The 21,759-nt window shown below is 50.9% G+C and overlaps 1 protein-coding gene across 1 annotated transcript in view; it reads left to right on the forward strand.

Moving 5' to 3' along the window:
- Positions 1–390: 390 nt before the first annotated feature.
- Positions 391–21,759, forward strand: part of CAPN14 (calpain 14) — a gene marked incomplete at both ends in the record, with an annotated part of 35,601 nt that continues 14,232 nt past the window's right edge. The window contains 20 exons of the mRNA XM_080813665.1: positions 391–615; positions 1,869–1,938; positions 2,748–2,866; positions 3,003–3,139; positions 3,620–3,794; positions 4,393–4,455; positions 6,767–6,852; positions 8,060–8,134; positions 9,230–9,393; positions 10,284–10,447; positions 10,962–10,970; positions 11,437–11,642; positions 12,588–12,624; positions 13,120–13,176; positions 14,717–14,774; positions 17,359–17,423; positions 18,753–18,821; positions 19,471–19,549; positions 20,159–20,275; positions 20,626–20,681. Of these exons, the coding sequence (XP_080669791.1) occupies positions 391–615; positions 1,869–1,938; positions 2,748–2,866; positions 3,003–3,139; positions 3,620–3,794; positions 4,393–4,455; positions 6,767–6,852; positions 8,060–8,134; positions 9,230–9,393; positions 10,284–10,447; positions 10,962–10,970; positions 11,437–11,642; positions 12,588–12,624; positions 13,120–13,176; positions 14,717–14,774; positions 17,359–17,423; positions 18,753–18,821; positions 19,471–19,549; positions 20,159–20,275; positions 20,626–20,681 (2,031 nt within the window). The remainder of the gene's footprint in view (positions 616–1,868; positions 1,939–2,747; positions 2,867–3,002; positions 3,140–3,619; positions 3,795–4,392; positions 4,456–6,766; positions 6,853–8,059; positions 8,135–9,229; positions 9,394–10,283; positions 10,448–10,961; positions 10,971–11,436; positions 11,643–12,587; positions 12,625–13,119; positions 13,177–14,716; positions 14,775–17,358; positions 17,424–18,752; positions 18,822–19,470; positions 19,550–20,158; positions 20,276–20,625; positions 20,682–21,759) is intronic.

Consider the following 21,759-nt stretch of genomic DNA (forward strand, 5'->3'; position numbering starts at 1 on the left):
TGTCTGGCACAGGGACCCTCAAGTCCAATGAACTGAACTTTAGCTTTCTGTTACTCTCCTCCTTCCCCTGCCCCCGCCAAGCAGAAGTGTCCCCGTGTCATTGGCATGGTCAGGGGCTCAGGACACAGCCCTGAGGCTGAAGAGACCCCTCCTTTCCCTCAGGTCTTGGCTGTGGGAGCCCAGAACCCCCATCAGAACCCCAGCACTAGAACAAGTGCTCAAGGACCCCACTCTCTGGGATGAGAATCAGACAAGATGCTGCAGTCTGTCTCACCTCTCCATCCTCCTCCTCGCTGGGGGAATGGCACAGCGTCAACAGGCAGTGAGTAAACTGAACATGGGCTCTCCATTCCAGGAGCAACAGAGACCATCCGGAAGACCCGCTCGACCATGTCTCTGTGGCTACCTTTCCGAGGCAGATGGAAGTTGGGGCGGAAGAACTCATTGCAGGGCTCCTCACAGCTCTCCAAGCAAGACTATGAGGCCCTGAGGGAAAGGTGCCTAATGGAAGGCCACCTCTTTGAAGATGACAGCTTTCCGGCCAGTCTGCGCTCGGTGGGCAGCGGGCCCCTGCTGCGGAAGCTGCCGCCTGGCCTACAGTGGAAGAGGCCTCCGGTAAGGGAGGAGGGTGCTTCCCCACAGTACACACACACACGTACACACACACACACACACACACACACACACACACACACGTCAGCCCAGACCTTCCTTGGGGAGTGTTCCAGATGCCACATCTTACTCACTGCCATTGATCCCCAGGTGAAGGCAGGGGGTGAGCGCCCACATTCCCATTCTACAGATGGAGAAAACCAGGGGTGGTGCTGAAAGGGATCTGAGATGTGATCTCCCTCAGCCCTACCCAGAAATACGCTGGGCAGCCACAGCCAAAGTACTGTTGGGTCTCATCCAAGATGGCGGGGCATCCTGAGCCACCACCAATGCCATCGACCAGGGAGACACATTCTCACATACCTTCACTCTTAACCCTTAAATCAGGCCCATGGAAGACATAAATTAAGAAGCTATTAATCACCTTACGACAATGCTCTTCACTTTCTAAAGTGCTTTGACAATTCCTTTAAAAGGCAACTTAATGTGTTCAAAGGCAATCCAGCCCCCACCAAACTTGAATTATACAATAATTTTCCTCAACATGGCTGGGGAACAAAGTGGAGTCAGGCTAGCCACAGATTCACCACCCTTCTGGGCCCTGTTCAGCCTTCCCTTCAAAGCGTAGGGCCCCAGATTAAGTCCCTTCTGTGTGCAAAATTCCCAAGTGGGCCTCCCAAACTAGATAGCAGCCAAGATCCTACTTTTCCCTGAAAATTCGGGAACTGCTGATGTAGAGTCTGTCACACCTGACCTTGGGTGAGCTGTGCCAATGCTGAACATGAGGGCTTTAGTCCTCACCATGGAGCAGAGACGACCTGCCCCACTCCCACTGCCACCCCACCTGCATCTCAGCACAGAAAGGCAAAAAGGCCATTCTGTTGGGCGGTAGGGTAGGAAGGAAGAGGAGGAGGAGAATAAGGACAATGGGAAGATCTCTAAGAAAAAATACGAACACCCTCTAAAAGACATACTTCCATTTTAACAGAAACTCCAGGCAAAGGCATTTTGGGTACCAGTGCTATTTCTCAGGATCCACACAGAGTTCTCCTGGACTCTGGCTTCTGTGGGCTGCAAGAAGGAATGAGAAATGTGATGGGCTGAATCCATACGCCAGCTTGCCTGGGACAGCCCCGATTTCACATATATTCCATATCTGTGTCCCCATAAGTCCAATCTTGGGGTATGGGAAACTACAGTCACTGTAGCTCAAGGAGCTTCTTGGTCAAAAGGACAATTCTGTCTGTCCCCTGCAGGAGTTACACAGCAATCCCCAGTTCTATTCTGCCAATGCCAAAAGGCTGGACCTGTGCCAGGGAGTGGTAGGTAAGTCTGTACAGCCCCTGGACATGCAGACCTGGCAGCCATGAGCCTGACCCAGCCAAGGCAGAGTGGAGTGGGAAAGAGTGGATCTGAGAGGTCCCAATGGGGGAAATGGCCCCCCTGAACTCCACCTTGAAGTCTGTGTCCTTTGCCAGGAAATCGATAATAACTGGTCCTCTGAGGGTACATGGGAATGCCAAAACTTTCCCTAGGACAACCCTCATTACCAGCTTACAGGTCTGGGTTTTGTCTTGGGAGAATGTGCTCACTCTGTTCTAGTCCCCACAATGAGTCCTTTTTGGCACACCAGTCACTAGTTGACCCAGCTAGAGTCCAAGCAAGCCTATCCTCATCCTGACTTTCTTTTTGGGGGGACTAGGAAAAACCTGTGGCCACAAGGGAAGGCACAAATGTAGCGATACCTGTTTCACAGATGGGGATAATGGAGCGTGGAAGGGTTGAGACCATTCAGAAGAGCATAAATCAGTTACAGAAGCAGGACTTTAGAAAAGTTTGGTTGTGTTTGGGTCCAAGTTCCTGAAGATGGGGCCTTCAGGAAGCTGGTCCAGGAACGTGGTTTAGTTCTTGGTGTCAAGTTGGGATTCCTGCCAGTGCTCCTCCCTACCTTCTGCTCACTCAACTGTCTTCCTCCTCGGTGTATCTTTCCCTTCTGCTAAACTGGGCTACAAGCCCAGGGAGAAAAGCAGCTGGGACTAGGCATTTCTTGCATGTAATGTCTTCAGTAGATTCATGAAAACACCTGTAGAATGTAGGAAGTACACCGTGCAGATGCCGTGTGCTCTCGGGCTTAGGAGACTGCTGGTTCTTGGCTGCTTTGCAAGCTCTGACTTTGCACCGGGACATCCTGAGCCGTGTCGTTCCCCTGAATCAGAATTTCACTGAGAAGTATGCTGGCATCTTCCAGTTCTGGGTGAGTAACTTGCTGGTGCCCCAGCCTGGAGGAAGCCTTAGGAAAGAGGGGTCTCGGGGGAGTCGTGTCTTTGCCCCCTGGGCTGACCATCTTCCATGGCAATCTTCACTCACTGCTGGGCACTTTCTCCTTCCAGTTCTGGCACTTTGGGAAGTGGGTGCCTGTGGTGATAGATGACCGACTCCCTGTGAATGCAGCTGGCCAGCTGGTGTTTGTCTCTTCCACCTACAAAAACTTGTTCTGGGGAGCTCTTCTGGAAAAGGCTTATGCCAAGTAAGACAACCACCAGAAATCTTTTCCCTTCCCAATTCCCCCTTCCCTTCCCTTCAGCATTCCCTAATGGATGGAGTTGGTTTTTTTTTTTTTTTAAGATTATTTATTTATTTATTTGTCAGAGAGAGAGAGGGAGAGAGAGAGAGCGAGCACAGGCAGAGGCAGAGGGAGAAGCAGGCTCCCCGCCAAGCAAGGAGCCCGATGTGGGACTCGATCCCAGGACGCTGGGATCACGACCTGAGCCGAAGGCAGCTGCTTAACCAACTGAGCCAACCAGGCATCCCTGGATGGAGTTGTTTAACAAGGATAGGAACTCAGTATATATTTTTTCCTTTGCCTCTGGGATGGAAGGAAGGAGTAGCAGGCACATGCCCAAGAAAGAACCAAGCAGGGGCTTCACTAGACTCATTCGGACCATCCCAGGCTACAGTATGAATGCCTCTTCCCTTCTACTCCCATGTGTACTCCTTCCCTGGGCAGGCTCTCTGGCTCCTATGAAGACTTGCAGCGTGGGCAGGTGTCTGAAGCACTCGTGGACTTCACGGGAGGGGTGACGATGACCTTCAATCCAGCAGAAGCCCCTGGCAACCTCTGGGACATCCTAACCCGAGCCACCTACAACAGAACCCTCATTGGCTGCCAGACCCGCTCAGGGGTGCGACTGGGCTGTGTACCAGCACAGGGTCCTCTCCTGCTGCCATCTCCTTCACCCGCCAGCTTCTGTTCTCACCTAGCGTGGTCCCCAAGACACCCAACCAGCTCTCGCTCCTAGAGTCCTGGTGTTCAAACCCGAGCAGCCAAGCGGAGCCCTCAGGGGCCAAAGTCAAATGCAGATGGTGTAGACAAACAAGCTAACGGTGACTAAGTGTCAACCAGGTGCAAGGGGCTGTACTAGCACAACTGGTCTTTACTGACTAATTTAGCAAAAACCAAGAACATGGAACTAGCATAGGGAGCCCTGGGTTTGGCCCCACCCCCATGAGCGACCACCCTGCCACCCCACATGATGGTTTAGCAGCTCCAAATCTGAGCTTGTCCTCTGTCCAAAGGGATGGGAATCATGCAGAATGGCATCCTGACGTAGAGGCTCCAATGAGTGGGTGCTGAAGAGCTTTGACAACTGGGAGGCCGCTGTGTGGGTCTCGCTCAGCCCTCCCCATAAGCTCTTGCTCCAGCCACACAGGTCCCCATGCCCCCCCAAATAACCTGTACACAGCCGCAGGCTGACAGGAGCTCTCTTGTCTTCACAGATGGAGAGGGTGCTGGAGAATGGGCTGGTGGGAGGCCATGCCTATACCCTCACAGGAATCAGGAAGGTGGGTGCAACAAGCCCCTCTGATTCCCTTCGGGCTTCCCCTTCTCTCTTGGGGCTTCTCACCAAGGCTTTGGTGAGCATTACTAGCTGTACCCAGTCTCGGGGGGCAATTCTTTACCTGCTGAAGCAGGGGCTGGGCTCCCTGCACCTGTGCACCCGTGTTCTGGAGTGACGTGGTAGGTCCAGCCTGGGCCACCTGCAGGGCACCATCCCAGCCCCTCTGCCCTGAGGAAGCCCTGCCAATCAGCCACCCAGCCCTGCTGGGCTTCACCGCCCTTCCTCGAGGACCTCTTTGCTCTGGGCTACCACTGATGACCTTCCCGTCTGGGGCTGCCCACCCAAATTCCCGCTTCTTTCTCACACACTCCTTTCTGTCAGCCTCCTGGGTCCTTCCCATGGTTATTCATCTTTTGAGCTGTGCTAAGCATGGAGGGAAAGAGGAATCAGACAGGGACCCTGCCTACACAGAGCTCACAGTCAGGGATGGAGACCAACTGTACGTAAAAATGGGAAGGAAGCAAAGTAGAAAGTGGAGGGAAGAAAGAATAGATAAAAGGCTTTAGGGGCTCAGAGGTCGTTGAGAAGGCATTTGCCTGGTTGGGTTGGGGAACATCAGGGAAGGCTTCATAGAGGAGGTGGCATTGAGCTGGCCCCAGAAAGGTCACTAGATTTGTCTGAGGGAGAGGGGTACTCCGGGTGGATGGGGCTGCAGGGAAAAGCACGCAGGTGCCATCATCGAGGGCCTCCGATGTCCTCTAGATGGCCTGACGTCCCCAAGTCCTCCAGTTTCCTTTTATGCGTTCAGATCTCTTCAACTCAGCTCCCACCTGTCTTCCTCTGCCTCTCAGATCTGCATCAGTCCTGTATGTGTGTGCCAAGAGCTTTTCATGTATTTTCATACTTCTTTAACAAAACTTTATTAGTTTTAGACTTTAGTTTAGTTTAGTTTAGACTTTATTAATATTTAGTTATATGTTTATATTCATATTTTGTTTTATATTTATTTAATATATTTATTTTTTTATTTTTTGGATTTAACGTATTACCAAAATGTAGCACTTACTGTGCACTAAGTCATGTTCCGGCTGCTTCACAAATGTTAACAGTCCTCACAACAACCCTGTGAGGGGGTGTGTTAGCGTCCTGGGCCTGCCATAACAAATCACCACAAACTGGGGGGGCTTCAAGCAACGGAAATGTATTCTTTCACGGTTCCAGAAGCCAGAAGTCTGAAACCAAGCTGTCATGGCAGCCTGTGCAGGCGGGGTGGGTGGTATGGGGGTTGTGGTAGGGGGTCCTTCCTCACCTCTTCTGGCTTATGGTGGCTCCTAGCACTCCTTAGCTTCTGCTGGAGAGCTCCTGTCTCCTCCTCAGTCTCCACGTGGCCTTCTCCTCTGTGTCTCCCCCACCCTTCCTTTCCCTTCTCTTGTCACTGGGTTTAGGACCCACCCTAATCCAGGGTGATTTTTCTTTCCTTTTCTTTTTCTCTCTTTTTTTTTCTTTTCTCTTCTTCTCTCTCTCTCTCTCTCTTTTTTTTTAGATTTTATTTATTTGAGAGGAGAGAGTGAGCAAGAGAGCACAAGCAGGGGACGGGATGCAGCAGGGGGAGAGGGAGAAGTGGGTTCCCCACTGAGCTGGGAGCTGGACCATGGGGCTTGATCCCAGGACTTGAGCTGAAGGCAGACACTAACCTGACTGAACCACCCAGGCACCCCTCCAGGGTGATGTCATCTCAAGTTCCTTAATTCTATTACATCTACAAAGACCCTTTTAATAAATAGGATCACACTAGGGCAGCTGGGTGTCACAGTCGGTTAAACGTTCAACTCGGTTTCAGCTCGGGTCATGATCTCAGGGTCGTGGGATCAAGCCCTGTGTCGGGCTCTGTGCTCAATGTGGAGTCTGCTTGAGTCTCTCTCTCCCTCTGCCCCTCCGCCTGTGTGCACTCTCTCTCTCTCACTGAAATAAATAAACAAATATTTAAAAATAAATAACTAAATAAGATCACACTGACAGATATTGGGTAGATCTATCTTTGGTGGGGGTTGGGGGGCACCATTCAACCCATTACAGCAGATGTAACTATTAGCTTTACTTTACAGATGAGGAAACAGACCCAGAGAGGGTAAGTAACTTGCACTAGGTCTTGGCATCTCTAAGAGGCAGAACCACTTTCTCTTCTCCCCACGCTCAGGGTTTTCCATCTTCCACTTCAAGGTCTCATCTGGCAGGCACGGATCTCACCCAGATCTCTGCAGCATTTGCGTTTGGCACTCAGCCCAGCCACCGAAATTGCTTCTCATTTTGCGCAGGTGACCTGCAAACATGGACCAGAATATCTAGTCAGGCTGCGGAACCCCTGGGGCAAAGTGGAATGGAAAGGAGACTGGAGTGACAGGTGAACACCCGGGACGGGCTGGCAGGGGTGAGGACGGGGCAGGGCGAGCCTGCGAAGGAGGCTGCCATCTGCACGCCAGTTCAACATTGTTCTTCGGTCTCTAGCTGGATCGGGAGAGTGTTCCGATGGTGAAGGTCAATCTCTCACATTTATAAGATACTTAATGACATATAGACGGTTTTCTCATTTATTATAATAACCAAGCTAATGTTTACTGAGAGCTTGCCAGCACTGTGCTAAGCCCTTTGAATTTTTTTCCTGCCCTTATTTATTTGAAAATAAAAATTACCTTGACTTCGAGCATGCAGAGACCTCTCTTATATGCCAACTGGCCTATTCCTTCAAGCACTTTGAGTATTTATTATCTCTGATCCTCTGAACAGTGCTCTTATAGGTAGGGAATTTTATCCCCATTTTACAGATGAAGAAACTGATGATTAGTGAATGAATCACTTAAGGTCTTTGGCGTTGAATCCGTGTTCTTTCCTGGGCACGGTTCAGTGTTCTCTTGGGCCCACTGGGTCAGAGACAGACAGATCCGGCTTGGCCCGGACCTTCTGGTTCTATGTCGTGACCTCCGGGAGCTCTGCTCAGACCAGAATGTGAGTCTCTGTGTCACCCTCCAGGGATTTAGTTTCAGACAGGAGTCTGGGTGATGTTGGGATTCACCTCATTGTGTCCCCTTCCTCTGGGTCATAACCTGGTGCTGCCTGCTGTCTAATGTTTGAAGACAGTTGTTTTCTATATTTTGTCACATATTTAGTTGTTTATGTGGGGAAATAATACAGGAAAGCCTTACTCCCTTGTGATCAGACACAAAAGTTCAAAAAGATGGGCTTTGAAAATACATAGTACCAAGGTCGGTTCAAATGTGCTCGGACATTTTGTAATTTTGTGACTTCAGGAAAGTGATTTAATCTGTTGTAGCCTCTGTTTCCCAATATCTAAAATGGCAATAAAAATCCCTACCTTGCAAACTTATTGTTAGCCTTAGGTGAGATAAAGTCTATGAGGGGTCTGGCCCAGAGCTTGGCGCCCTGTGAGGGATGGATTACTGTTACGTGTGGTTTTTAGAAGACGGGATGTGAGATTCAGTTGTTTGCAAAGTAGCATAAAAGGAGGAGAGAAGTAATGACACTTTTGAGCATCTCCCCCACATCCTCCACAATCCTTCATCCCCACAGAAACACCCCTTTTCTCTTTTCAGCTCAAGTACGTGGGAGCTACTGAGCCCCAAGGAGAAGATTCTACTGCTGAGGAAGAGTGATGATGGCGAATTCTGGTATCTAACCTGGGGACTTGGGACAAATGCTCCAGCCTCCATTTGGACACCCAGCCTGCCAATATTTACTGGGTGCCACACATGTGTCTGGCAGCCTCGTGTGCAGAGATCACAAAGACCCGTTAGGGACCCGCAGCTCCCGCAAACAGTCACAGTCCCCATGATGAGAGCTGTGACTGCTGGCATGGCACCCGGTGGGCACTCAGTGCCGAGCAAGGGGGCGGCCACCTCCTTCTCCCTGCTTTCCACCCTGTCTCTTGTATCTCTCAAAAACACTCAAACCCAAGGTTTTGTCTTTCCTGGCCTGAAAGAGAGATGAGGAAAGAAGGCATTATAAACCCTAAGCCACCTCGGAGCTCCATGGCCAGACTCCCACCCACCCCAAAGCCACTCACCCCCTTTTATGAGAAGCCACCAAGACGCCTTGAGCTGATGCTGTTTCTGGGTACCAGATGGGAGCCGCACCTGCTCCCCTTTCCCTTCTCTTTTGGCCCTTACTATTAACTTCCACCCTTGTTCCCAGGGGCCCCTCTTCCCCCATTCTGCACTCTTTCTAGACTGCTGCGACCCCCCTCTCTCTTTGGAAGTGGTCGCTCAACTCAACAGCCCTGGAAGTACTATTAATTTCCACTTTACGGATAGGTAAATGGAGCATCAGCCAGTGCAGATAGCTTGCCTTGGGTCTCAAAGTTAGTGAGTAGGGGCTAAGGCTTTTATCAATGAATAATTGAGAACTGACTTGTGCAATTATTATTAGACATTTATATCTCAATCGACCAGTCAGGAACGCCCCAGTTCAGCTTTATCATCACAATCGGCTCAGCAAGGATGTCCCCCCCCGCCCCCCCACCCCCGGCACGCTTTGCAGGGGGCTGCTTCCAGCGACGGGCTGGGGGTGGGGGAGTTTTCTCGATGGCCCATGTCCTCTGATGCACCCTCACACTGATGAGCCGGTGCTGCTCTCCTGTGTCCCGGGTGGGCTCAGCTGGACAGAAGGGCGAGATCACCGGGCTGAGGCTGGTGGGACTGCTTGGTTCTGCCCCTGCTTTAGTCCTGATGAACGGACATTGTGCTGTGCCCCCGTCCTCTCCACAGGATGACTCTGAAGGACTTTAAAACACATTTCACGCTTCTGGTCATCTGTAAACTGACCCCAGGCCTGCTGAGTCAGGAGGTGGGCCAGAAGTGGGCCTGCACCCTGCGGGAGGGGAAGTGGGAGAAGGGGAGCACGGCCGGTGGCCGGATGAAGTCGCCCCAAGGTAAGCAGGTGCACAGGACCTGGGGTTCTGGGGGCTGGAGTGGCAGCTTGGCCAGCAAGGGTGGGGAGGCGGCCATCGTGGGGGCATCCGGCTGAGTGTGAGGGATTCTGGTGGTCAAGCCTCATGCTCTGCCTCTGGGCTGTGTCCTCCTCGGCCCCAGGAAGCCACAGGCACACATGCACGGTAGAAGGAGGGGGGGTTCAATCTTTGGTTTTAGGACAAGGCCATTTCTATGCTGAAATAACCACCCCTTAAAGGCAGGCTTGAAATAGTGATTTTATCCTATGCATCAGGCCCTCCTTGCCTGGGGATTGGTGGTAAAACAAAATTAAGGATTCTCAGCTCACCGGTTACAGGAGACAAAGGTGTCTGAAATCTCAAAGTGGAGAGATTTGGTCACTGTGTCCCTTTCTTCACGCTGGAGGTGCTGAGCCATCTCTTTGGAAGGAAAGACCTGTAGGGTGTGATCTCAGGGGGCCAGGTGCCCTTGGCTCTGGCTTCTCCCTCTCACCACAGTGGTCCTCCCAAAGGCTGAAGTTGCCCTTCAGCTAAGGCTTTGTTCCTGTTAAAATGCAAATCTCCCTGAAATCATGGACCTGTTCTCAGTTAGTTAATACAGTCCCTTACTCAGGCAGTCAGTGCCTATGGGGCACAAAGTCTGTGCCAGGAACCGTGCTGTGCAAAGGGGCTATGGTGATGAGAAGAGCTCTTGGTCTGTGTGTTTATAGAACACAGGGTGAGAGGGGTAGGGGGGCTAGAGGGGAGGCCGAGAGCTCCACTCTGTCCAGATGGACCTCAGGGTGGGAATCTTAGGACAGGTGCTCTGGGTCTGTGGGAATGTGATGATCAGGGAGCCAGGGCCTGGCTCACCTCACTGCGTCCTGCTCCAGACACATTCTGGAAGAACCCGCAGTTTCTGCTGTCCGTCTGGAGCCCTCAGGAGGACAGGAGGTTCCCGATGCCCTGCAGCGTGCTGGTGTCCCTGCTCCAGAAGCCAAGGCACCGGCACCGGAACCGGAAGCCTCACCTCGCCATCGGCTTCTACCTCTTTAGGGTGAGTGGGTCTCCCGGGCATGCAGCCTCACGGGGTGTCTCCCACCGCTGGGCATCCTTCCTCCTCATTTCCTGTCCTCTTCACCATCTGTATGTCTACACACAGACCTGTAGACTCTGTCCCTTGGGAATATGTGATCTAGAACACATCACCTGCGGGCCCTTGAACACCCACTTCTTCATCTGTAGAGTGGGGACGCTGATATTTATGCAAAGAGTAGACCAGAGGGACATCGTGCACCAGGGCACCTCATGGTGCCTGGCACACAGTCCGTAAAATCAATGCCGCTGTTCTTTTCCTCTCCCCAAAAGTCAAGGTGGCCTTTCCTCACCCTTTCCCAGAATTCCTGATGATGGATTAAAATGTCACTGACGAGAACAGCAAGTCTTATGGGAGAGACGGCGGCGGGGGGGGGCCTGGGGGAGCCTTTTGACATATCAGCCTCCGTTAGTTTGTGCTTGTGAAAGAGCTGCTTTCCCTGCCTAATGAGGCCCCTCTTTTCTCTGTGTTTCAGTTGAGCAAGGTGAGTGCCACGCTCGACCAGCTGGCCCCGGTTTGGAGTGATGTCACGTGACAGGTTCAGCCTGACTGTAGGAACCTCCGGGCGAGCGCTGTGAGGATGTCCGGCAACAGTGCCGAAGGGATAAGTGCTTGACATTCTTTTCACCCAGGGACCGTGAGAAATCCTTCTGCCTCTATAGGGCCGTCTCTGAGCCTGGTGCAGAACCAGTATATTTTAGAATTTATTAAATGTAAGGTTAAATGAACTGACATGTGTTTCCTCAGCCCCACAAAGGAGCAATGGAGCCCACACCTGACACATTGTGGTTTTTTCTTTTCTCTCCTCACCCCCTTATCCCTCCACTGGAGCAGGTTGGGTTTGGCTAATCAGAGACCACCTGCATCCTGTCTCCTGGCCAAGGGCCCCAGGGCCGGCCACAAGCCCTGGGTATCATCTTAACTGGGGCTCTTCCATCCTCTACCCACAGTACTACGGTGACCCGAGGAGACTTCCTCCTGAGTTCTTCTGGAAAAATGGCCCCCTCAGTTGGCCCGAAGCATTTCTCACAGAGAGAGAAGTGAGTCAGGAACTACAGCTGGTGCCAGGGACGTACGTCATTGTGCCCTGCACGTCTGAGGCCAGCCAGGAGTCGGAGTTTCTCCTGAGAGTCTTCTCCAGGAAGCACATCTTTCAGTAAGGACCCAGGACTCCCCTGGCAGTTGGGGCCCCCTCTGGCCAGCGGAGTATGGAGGAGGAGGAGGCTGAAATGGCAGAGGATGGGGTCTGTGTGACCAACACAAGAGAGGGTAGGGCGAGCAGAGAGCTCCCTGTATGGAGAGCTCCCTTCTCCTCTTCCTCCCCGCTCTCCTAAGAAATGAACAGTCTGCTAGACATGCGAGAGAAAAAGCTAGAACAGGCCTGGCCCTTGCCCTCCAGAAGCTCAAGGCCTGAAAAGGACGGGGGCGTTCGAGCAGTGGTCTGTGCTACGCTGTGTCCCATGCAAGCATTTATCTACACAGGGTATTAGCAGAACATCAAAGAGGGAGATCCGAGGCAATCTCCCATGGTCCTGGCGGCAGTGGGGGTAGCATCAGGGAGGTGTTAATTTCTAGGAGATGCATGGGGGTTGTGCACACGAGGGGAGGCTGTCATCAACGAATTGGCTTGGATCCGTAAGTGTGTGCGAGTGAATCGGTAGACACACTTTCCAGCCCAACTCCTTCTGCTCATGATTGTTTCGACATGACAACACTTCAGAGCTTAGAATCCAGTTCTCTTTCTTTTTTATTTCATGGTTTGGCCCTACGTAGTCTGACTTGATCTTGAACCCCACTGCCTAGCAGTGCCGAGTTGTATATATGAGTAGGAGTCGCTTGGTGGGGACAGTGGAAGGCACGCCAGGTGTGGAGATGAGCAACAGCCCCAGGCATGTGGAGAGGGGCAAGCAGTGTGTGGGGCCACGTGGCTGGACTGTTGACTCCAAGGAGAAGTTGGGGGAGAGGTGTGAGAGCAGGGTGAGCCCACACGGCAGATCAGCTTACAGACTGGGAGGAGGTATTCCCTGGGGAGGGAGAATATTGGCCAAAATGCTCCCAAGATGCCCGCCAAGAATTAATTCTGCCCTTTGTTTTCCCGCAGTGAAATTGGCTGCGATGCCAGTGCTGTTTTCTCTAAGGTGCGTAGGCAGATGGGATTCCCCATGCTGGGACCGTTTCCAAAGAATGGTGGGCTTCTCCCCTCACGTTCTTGTGTCTGGGGAAGAAGTCTGCAGATCCTAAGGTCCCTACTCTATGGCACTCATACTGTGTTACTTACTGTGCCCTAAGGGTCCCTAGGTTGTGCTGTTTTTGCACCAGGAGAACTGTCCTTCTGGCCGAGTCCTTGTCATGGAGGGCCCAGAGCCCTGGGTACACGAGTTATACATTGACTTGTTTCTGCTTCTTTCTACCTGGTATTTCTTTTATCCATTTCGCTCTTTGCTACTTCCCCAAAGACAGCGAGAATTGGAGAACCAAAGGAGGTGTAAATGCTGTAGTAGGAAACTTAAGACGGTACTCAAGGTCCGACTTAGGATTTCTGGGGCCTGGGGGGTCATGAGACACGAGTGTGTGCACGAGCGTCCATTCATCCAGATGAATGATGAGGTCTTTCCGTGTGTCTGTTCCTCTAGGAAATAGTGGACCAGAATGAAGGGCAGGATGAATTCTTCACTAAACTCTTTGAGAAGGTAAATTGGCCAGAGGTGGTGGCGAGCAGAGGGTAAACCAGGGGACAGAGTGGAGCCTAGAATTCCGTGGAGGGTGTGTTTGCAGCCGCCTGACCTTGGGTTCGAAGTGTGATGTAAGGCTACTCTTCCCCAAACTGCCACTTTCTATTCAAGTCCTCAAGTTTTTAGACAAGTAAGAGGAAGAGGATTTTCTCCAGAAGACTTCTGTAAAATACGAATCTGCTCTTGAAAGCGACATTGATTAGTTAGTTGTAGGAGAAATAGCTTTAATATTTAATTCCTGAGAAAATGGAATTGAGAGTTTAGAATCATTGTTGGCAGTGGTACAGAGCATGATGACAAACTCTAGGAGCCTGGGGGAGGGCGGTCCATGGAGGAAGACCCCTTTGGGGGTCACCTAGAGAAGTGATAGGGCTGGGAAGAGGGCATTAGGGAAGAGGAGGGCCTGGGGCTGCATACCTGGTCCCCTTGAGGCCTTTTCTTGCACTGACCCAGATCACAAGGCCAGTGGTGTGAGGTAGGGCTCTGGAGGCCACTCTGTCCCTAACCTGCAGGATGCTAGATCTGTTGAGGAACAAGATATGAAGTGCACTAGAAATCTGGTGTCTGACTGTGTAGTGATGTCATTAAAACTAGAAGAGCATGAGCTCCTTGTATTACTCTGGATTTAATTCACAATATGCCTGCCCCTCATCTTCTCTCTTATTCTCCCTTGGCATTTTGCCTAATGTAGCCAGAGAGGATAGACAGCATCTTACATGTGTTGTTCATAAATGTTTTCCTCTATACCAGGGATTTCCAAACATTTTCTGTTGCAGTCCTTTTTTTTTTTTTAAAGAATTTATTTCTGTTGCATTCCTTTTATCAAATGGAATCTCATTGAGAACCCCAATATATATATAAAACAGATAAAAATATATTATGAATGTGTATCTATTTTATAAGCTCACATTAATGATACATTTCATATGTATATTTTAAAGTTAAGATTTTTTTAAGATTTTATTTATTTATTTGAGAGTGAAAGAGAATGCAAGAGAGCACAAGCAGGGGGAGCAGCTGAGGGGGAGAAGCAGACTCCCTGTTGAGCAGGGAGCCCGATGCGGGGCTCAATCCCAGGACTCTAGATCATGACCTGAGCTGAAGGCAGATCCTTAATTGACTGAGCCACCCAGGAGCCCTTTTAAAGTTACATGTTGGTATAACAGTTGCTTCTGATGAACTTCAGAACTTGGAGCCTTGGCTGAAGATATCTTATTAAGAATAAAATTCAAACCAAATTGTTTGCTGAACTCCTGAAGCATCTTGATAAAACCCAGTTGGAAAAACACCATTATTACAATGCTTCCTACAAGTCCTGTCCTGCTGGGGTTTCCTGGACTTGACCCCCCGGGCTTAATTACTCTGCCCGGAAGGGACGTGTGTACCGTGCTGAGCAGGTGCAGTAGTGACTTCCCAGCCCCCTTCTCCCGCAGCCCCTCTGCATCTAATGAGCCTTCTGTAATGATAATTTTCTCCTGCCACTCTGCTCCCACTTCAGTATCCAGAAATAAATGCAGTGCAGCTGCAGAAGATCCTGAACCACATGACCTGGCCAAGTGAGTATTTCGGAGTCATCCTGTAGGACTCAGGGGGCATGGCTGTTCTGAACTCAGGGTCTGCTCTCTTTCCCCTGTGGGACATGTGAGTTACTGCACAAGGGTCCCCTAGGCAGCTGTGTCTTACACCAGAGTGGGTCATGTAGCAGTAGAGAAATTTATACAGCTTGGAAAATAGTTATTTTCTTTCTTGTTTGGGGGGGTTTGTTTTGTTTTTGCTTTGCTTAGTTTGAGTGTGTAGAGATAAAGATTTCTGATGTTTTGCTAGTTTGAGAATATCTGTGTACTTCTATCTTGGCATATAGATTCCATGTGGAAGGACTGTACCCAGCCTGGCCTGTCAATATTGTATTTATATACAATATAAGTATTGACTAGCCCCCTCCCAGGGAGCCTTCTAATAAACTCATATTTAAGTTGACCAACCTACTAAAATTTGAAGGAGGGGAGCGCATCCCCTCCGAGGGCTGCAAATGGCCAGTGTGGATGCCTTCATATGAAACCTGAGGTAAATTATTAAGAAAGCTTAAAGCCCGTGGAAAATTTTTTATATGTTTATTTCAAGTGGGAAGCACATGATTTCTCTAGAGAGGAGAATAAAGTTAAAATGAAAAAAGTAAACCAAACAATTAAAGAGTATTTGCCACCTAACATATGTGATTGCTTCTCCTTTATATGAAGCCAAGACTTCAGACCCAAACAAATTATAGTCCAGGGTGTTGTATAACTCAGAGCTTGAAATAATTTCCAGATGGTTCCTCATTGCCAAATTCAGGTATCATAAAAGAGCCAGAAGGAGAGATTCTAGAAATTATATAAGAATCCCCCCACACACACACCCCAGAAAGTAAATTCTAGGGAAATTATCTAGAAGAGATGGCTTGAGCACATTTATAATTTTTTAAATGTTTTGAACACAAGTATGCAAAATGGTTTCCCAAAGAATGTGTGGACAGATCGCTTCCATTTAGTCCTATGAGAGAATTTTTGGATTGACAGCTCAGAGAACTACTGTGGTTTTGGGCAAAATCCTTGGTAAAGTATCTGATGGAGAATGATGACATGTGGGTTGGAAAGTAGCAATAGAGATGTAGTCACAAGTCTGATGACCATTCCCAAGAGTTACATAAATACGAAACCAGAGGGGGTAATTCTGTGTCATAGATGAGAGTCGGCAGGTATGATGAGAGTCCCAGGTTTCCACCCTTGGTCCCCTTCACTTCCTCAGCTTTTATCAATGACTCAGAAGAGGATGCGGGAGGTGGGCTTATCAGATTTGCAGATGGCGCAAAGCTGGAAGGAATTCTGCTATAATAGATAGCAGAATTGAAATTCAGAATGCTCTTAACAAGCTGTGCCCAAGCCCAAAAGATGAAACAGAGTCAGGATGATAATTAAAAACTGCCATTTCATTATTTTTTTAAAAATTGATCGCATGAGTTCCTGGCAGACGAGATCTCATTTTCATGGCAGCTTATGTGAAAGATATCTGGTTAATTTAGTTGACCTGGAACTTAACACGAGCTCACAGTTTCAAGTTGCTGCTAAGTAAGCTAATCTAAATTCAGGCTATACTTAATGGAAACCTTTAGATTTCTATTTTTGAAATTGCGTTCCAAGGAGTATTAGACACTATGAAGTTTTAGGAAGTGTTCCATGAAATAGAAGGGGTTAGACTCTGTGGTCAATTGGGCTTGGGAAGTTCTGCATTAAACAAAAACAAAATTTCAACGTTGGCTTCTTAGTACCTATTATAGGCTACGATGCACGGTGAATGGAGAAAAGGGTCCATAAATGCAAGATATTTCAAATACAGTTGAACTCAAAACCCTTTCTCTGCAGAACATCATCATTGTAATGTAATTTGGGGAATACGGCTTGAAGATTTGGGAAGTCATAGCCCCGTTGTACTCTGCTTCATTAAACCGCACCCGAAGGAGTGCCTTCTGGTCTTGGTACCGCATGTAGAGAGAAGATGGCAAAGCATAGGGTCTAGAGGAAGGCCAAGAGAGCTTAGAAGTCACGTTTAGAGTGGAGGGGAGATGTTGAAGAGACATAGGCCTGTTTATGCCTTTCTGGAGGCAGAACTTGGACTAGGGACTAAATTTTATAGGAGGTTCCTTTGGAAGTAACCTAAATTCCTCCTGACTGGAGCATTCCATCTGTACAAAAAAGTGAACACCCGTAACTGAGAGTCCGTCCACCAAACATCTGAAGAAAGGATCCCCCAGTTTAGGTGGGGCTCGAACAAATTGATCTCTCAGCTCTCTTGCAGATTTGGGGATCCGTGACTCTGTGAGGTACCTAAGTCCTAGGTACCCGGGGCCATGGTCACCGGCCTACATGGAGGCAAAGCTGCGCTGTGACCGGGTCGTCTCTGCAGGGTTTTATGGTGCTCCTTGGGTGAACCACCACTGAGCCCTCTCTCTCTGCTGCCCTCTTGTTCTTACTCCCCGCTACCCCCCCATAAGTGACAGTCATTAGAACCTACAGGTGGCCTAGACAGCTTGGCCTCTTCCTGTTCAAAAAAGGGCTGTGCCATCCTAGGACCACCTCCATGCACACTCTTTCTGTCCCTCTGCAGGTCTGGGGAGCGCCCGGCCTCTCTTCAGCCTGGACGCCTGCCAGGGGATCCTGGCCCTGCTGGATGTATCTTTTCAGGTTTGTGGCAGGAGGCCTGCTGCCGTTGGCAGAGAATTTCGCACTGGGCCAAGATGCCTGGGTTTGAATCCCAACCCAAGAGCTTCCTAGCCGTGTGATCTCCGACAAGTCACGTAGCCTCATTGTGCGTTCAGGTCCTCGAGTGCAGCAAGAGGATGCTATTAAAAGCTGCTCTGTAGAATCGGCAGGAGAATGTGGGGTAACCCAGGCCTGGTGCTTGATGCTGTCATCCAAGGAGTCCTGAGTATTACCTGTGAATAACAAGAATCTTATTTGCCGATAGTGGGGATGTGGCGGCCGCAGGTGCTGGTCAGGAGCAATCCTCCGGGTAACAAGAAGCTGCCACAGGAGCCTCAGGCTCCCGAGTTTTCCAGCTGGTGACCAGGCTGTGGTTGCTCCTCTTTGCAGAGCAGGAAACCAGAGTAAGCCCCATGGCACGCCACCGACTCTCTTTTCCTGGCTCTCAGCCCTGTGATGTTTCTAGCAAACCCTCTGCCTTTCTAAGTGGACAATTGAATCGCAGTTTCATTATCCATGGTACAGAGAGGCACGTGGAATGGATAGTATGTGGCGGGGGATGGGAGGAGTGAAGGCTGCAAGTAACAAAGGCGGTCTTTGCAGAAATATTGCAGAGGATGGCGTGGGGCGGCAGGCAGGTGTGCTAGGCATCGGGGGTTAGGGTTAGGGTGCATAAACCTCAACAGGATCGCACTCTCTGACCCCCAATTTTATCATCCATTTGGGGGGTAGTGAATACCTACCTCACCTGGGAGGTGAGAATGAAGTAACATAGGTCAAGCCTGTAACTCGGGCTCCGAGAAGACCTGCGTGTGGCGGTATTTTGACCCGGTCTCTCTGAGGCAGAGCTATTTAGACATGATCTACAAGGCCCAATCATTAAGCTTTTAACGTTTTATAAAATGACTAAATGTAAGAGCCGCCCTATGATGGACTCCCTCCAGAAGCTGGTTTTAACAATAATGGGGAAAAAAGTGACCGTTTTTTTAATTTAAATCCCATCAAATAGGCTGTGTTGGAATATCCTGTCTCCCTAAGTGCTAGCTGTGGTCATCACCGTCATGCCCCCTGTCCTCAGACTTCTCCCCGTGTGGGTGTGTTTCTGGCTCCTTCCGTGCCTTCCTAGCAAGGGTGGGGGCGCTCTGGGCTGGACGGACCACCCAGCAGAAGCCAGGCAGGGCTATGAGACAAGGAGCAGGACTGTCCACAAATGACACCCTGTTGTGCGGAGGGCCCGCTGCTGCTCCCAGAGGTGTGACAACAACTCCCCAGGCGGCTTTGACCTTAACCCTCTATCAGCTTAATGCATCAGGCACTGTGAGCATCCAGGAGTTCAGAGACCTGTGGAAGCAGCTGATGCTCTATCAGGTAAGAACAAGTCTTCCCCAGACCTCCCTGCAGCGGCGGGGGTGTGGGCAGAGATGGCAGTTCTGTGAAGCCCTGTAAGCACCACCCCCCTTTCAGCTCCATGTACCCCACTGTTCACCCCGCGACTCTCCCCTCCCTTCCGTGTGCCCGCCTTCCCTCTCTCCTAAACTCAGCCCGTTGCGATAGTCTCCTGGATTTCTAAAGGGCACATCTGATCATGTTGCTTCCTTGATGAAAGCTTTTTGAAGACTGCCTGTGGTCTTTGGATAAGGTCTGAGCTCCTTAGCAGGGAAATTAAAGTCCTGCATCAGCTGGCTTCTTCCTCTTTGCCCAGTTCTTACTCACCACCATCCCTCTTGTCTCCTGGGTCCGAAAGCCAGCAGGCCTTCAAGGTTCGGAGAATGTGCCTAAGTCAAGCACATTTAGCTACGCTCAGACTGTCTATCTGCGTGACCAAAAAACCCCACTCCTTTTCTCAGAAGCCCAGACCCTCTGCCTACTCCTGTCCTCGTAGCAGGCCATGCTGGCAGGATCCCACAATGGCCGCTGCAGCGTGGATGCTTGGGCATGGCAGGGCGGGGGGCGGTTGGCTAACAGGTGATGCTTGCAAACGCCTGATTCCCGAGCCTTTGGTGTGGGTTCTGCGCAGGAGGTTTTCCACAAGCACGACAGTCACCGGTTGGGACACCTGAACAGGACTCAGCTGCGGGCGGCCATGAGGGACGCAGGTAAGCCCAGGCCGAGCAGGTCCTGTGGGGCGCACCTGCTCTGGGTCGGGAGGGGTAGGAGGGGCATCACTTCTCAAGTAATCCCAAGGCACAGAGCTGCTCCCCGGGTCCAGAGGCCTGAGGCTGTGGATCTGCAAATCACGGAAATGTGTGTTATCACTGGTCACAGCTGACAGTGCTGAAGGTTGGGGCATCCACACTCTGGTTTAATCACCCACACCGAGGGCTAATCCCCACTTAACAAAGAAGCAGTTAAGGTCAGAGACGTTAGGTAATTTGTCTGGAGCTTGAATCCAGGACTATCAGGCCCCAAAGGGGATGTTCTGGACGAGTCTTGGACAGACTGCCTCCTGCCTTGAAGGCCAGCATCCCACTCTATAAAAAGATCCTCATGCTGGTGGTCTAAGGGGGTGGGAATGGGGAGTCGAGATGGAGATAACGTTAAGGGACTAACTAATTGAGCAGTCCATACTGAACCCCATGAAAGAAGACCCCCATGTTATCAGGATTCGGGTCCCAGAAGGGGAGGGACAGCTGCGGGAGCTTCAGGTGGAGGGGCGGGGGCACAAGGTCCCCAGCACCCAAGGCGGGATTCTGTGTCTGATGCAGGGATTGTGCTCAGTGACGACGTCTGCCAGCTGATGCTTGTCCGCTACGGCGGCCCCCGCCTCCAGATGGACTTCGTCAGCTTCGTCCACCTGATGCTGCGTGCGGAGAGCATGGAGGGTGAGCTGGTGGGAAGGAGGCAGGGCGGGAGCTTCCCCTGCACTCCTTGTGGATTGCCCCCTGTCCCCGGTTCAAGCAGGAGGGAGGACAGCTGCCGGGGCAGAAACAACGGGCCAGGAGCTATAGGGACACGCTGGCTCCGTGCCCGAGAACCCTGCCTGCATCGCCCCAGACTCATGTACACCCCACCTGTCCCTGGGCCAAAGGTCTGAGGCAGCTCACTTAACCTCGTAAAGTGTGGCCACGTGGGGCTGAAACCAGGCTCCCGGCAGAGGGGACGGGTAAGAGGAGCCAGTGGCTAATGTTTCCATCACACGTTAGCTGTGTTCCGTTCTGCTGCATTTTCACAGGTGCCTTCCAGAACTTAACCCAAGATGGCAAAGGGATATACCTCCAGAAGTCAGAGGTAAGCCTTTGTCCTTGGGGCGGACTCACACCATCTTAGGCAGAGGGGGCCACAGCGGGTCCAGGCTCTTGTGAAGGAGCGGGATTCTGGGACCTTCGTTCTGCTGAGCTGAGGAGGTAGCCCCTCACTCACGGTCCTTCTCCATTCGTTGGTCCACTCTTTACCGAGCACTCTGTCTGTGCTGGGTGCATAGGCAGGGACCTAGACCCTGGCTCAGTGGACCCAATGACTGTGACCGTAGTAATGCCATGGGACAAATCCACCCAACTTCAGCTGTGACAGCAACACTCACTGAGTTCCCCAGTTACATGTCTGAGAGTCAGCAGGTCTCAGCTGGCTGGCTCATGATGGGTGGGTGAACCGGGGGCTTTGCGGGTACCTTCACTGAGGAAGCTCTGGCTGGGCTGGTCTCATTGTCTCCAGACAATAGCAGCAGTATAGGGGAGCGAGCTTACACACGCAAGGTCTCCAAGGTCAGGCACATCGTGTTGTGCAGTTCCTTCTGTTGTCCAAAGCAAGTCACATGGCCAAGTCCACCTCCAACACATGGAGAATAGCCTTCTCTGTCATGAGAGGCACCTCAGAGTCTCTGGCAGAGGGCATGGACACAGAGTGGGCGAGGACCCAGGCCAGCAATGAACTCTAGCACAGATAGAAATAGGGCAGCTGTTCTGAACAGGGCATTTCACAGAGGCCTTTCTGGAGGAGGTAACATCAAAGTAGAAACCTTGGAGATCGGAAGGAGCCGGGGAGGCTGAGTGGAGAGTAGGAAAGGCTCAGGATAGAGGGAACTGTGTGTGTGTGGTCCTGGCGGGAGTAGAGAGAATGACAAAACTGGATCAAGATGAATCTGAAAAGATCAAGGTCAGATTTTTCTCACGAGCTGGCCTAGCCTTCCCGCTGTGGGCAGGGATTCTGATCTTGTCTGGGTAGCCTCTTCTCGAACCTCATCGTGGTTTGCATGTAATAGGAGGCTTGACAAATGTTTGTTGAGTGAATGAGATGATATGCCAACAAGACGAATGTGTGCCTGACACCGACGGTCTTCCCTGATGAATCGAACCACACGGATTTACTG

The sequence above is a fragment of the Martes martes genome (genome assembly GCF_963455335.1).
Source record: "Martes martes genome assembly, chromosome: 9".
Taxonomy (NCBI): domain Eukaryota; kingdom Metazoa; phylum Chordata; class Mammalia; order Carnivora; family Mustelidae; genus Martes; species Martes martes.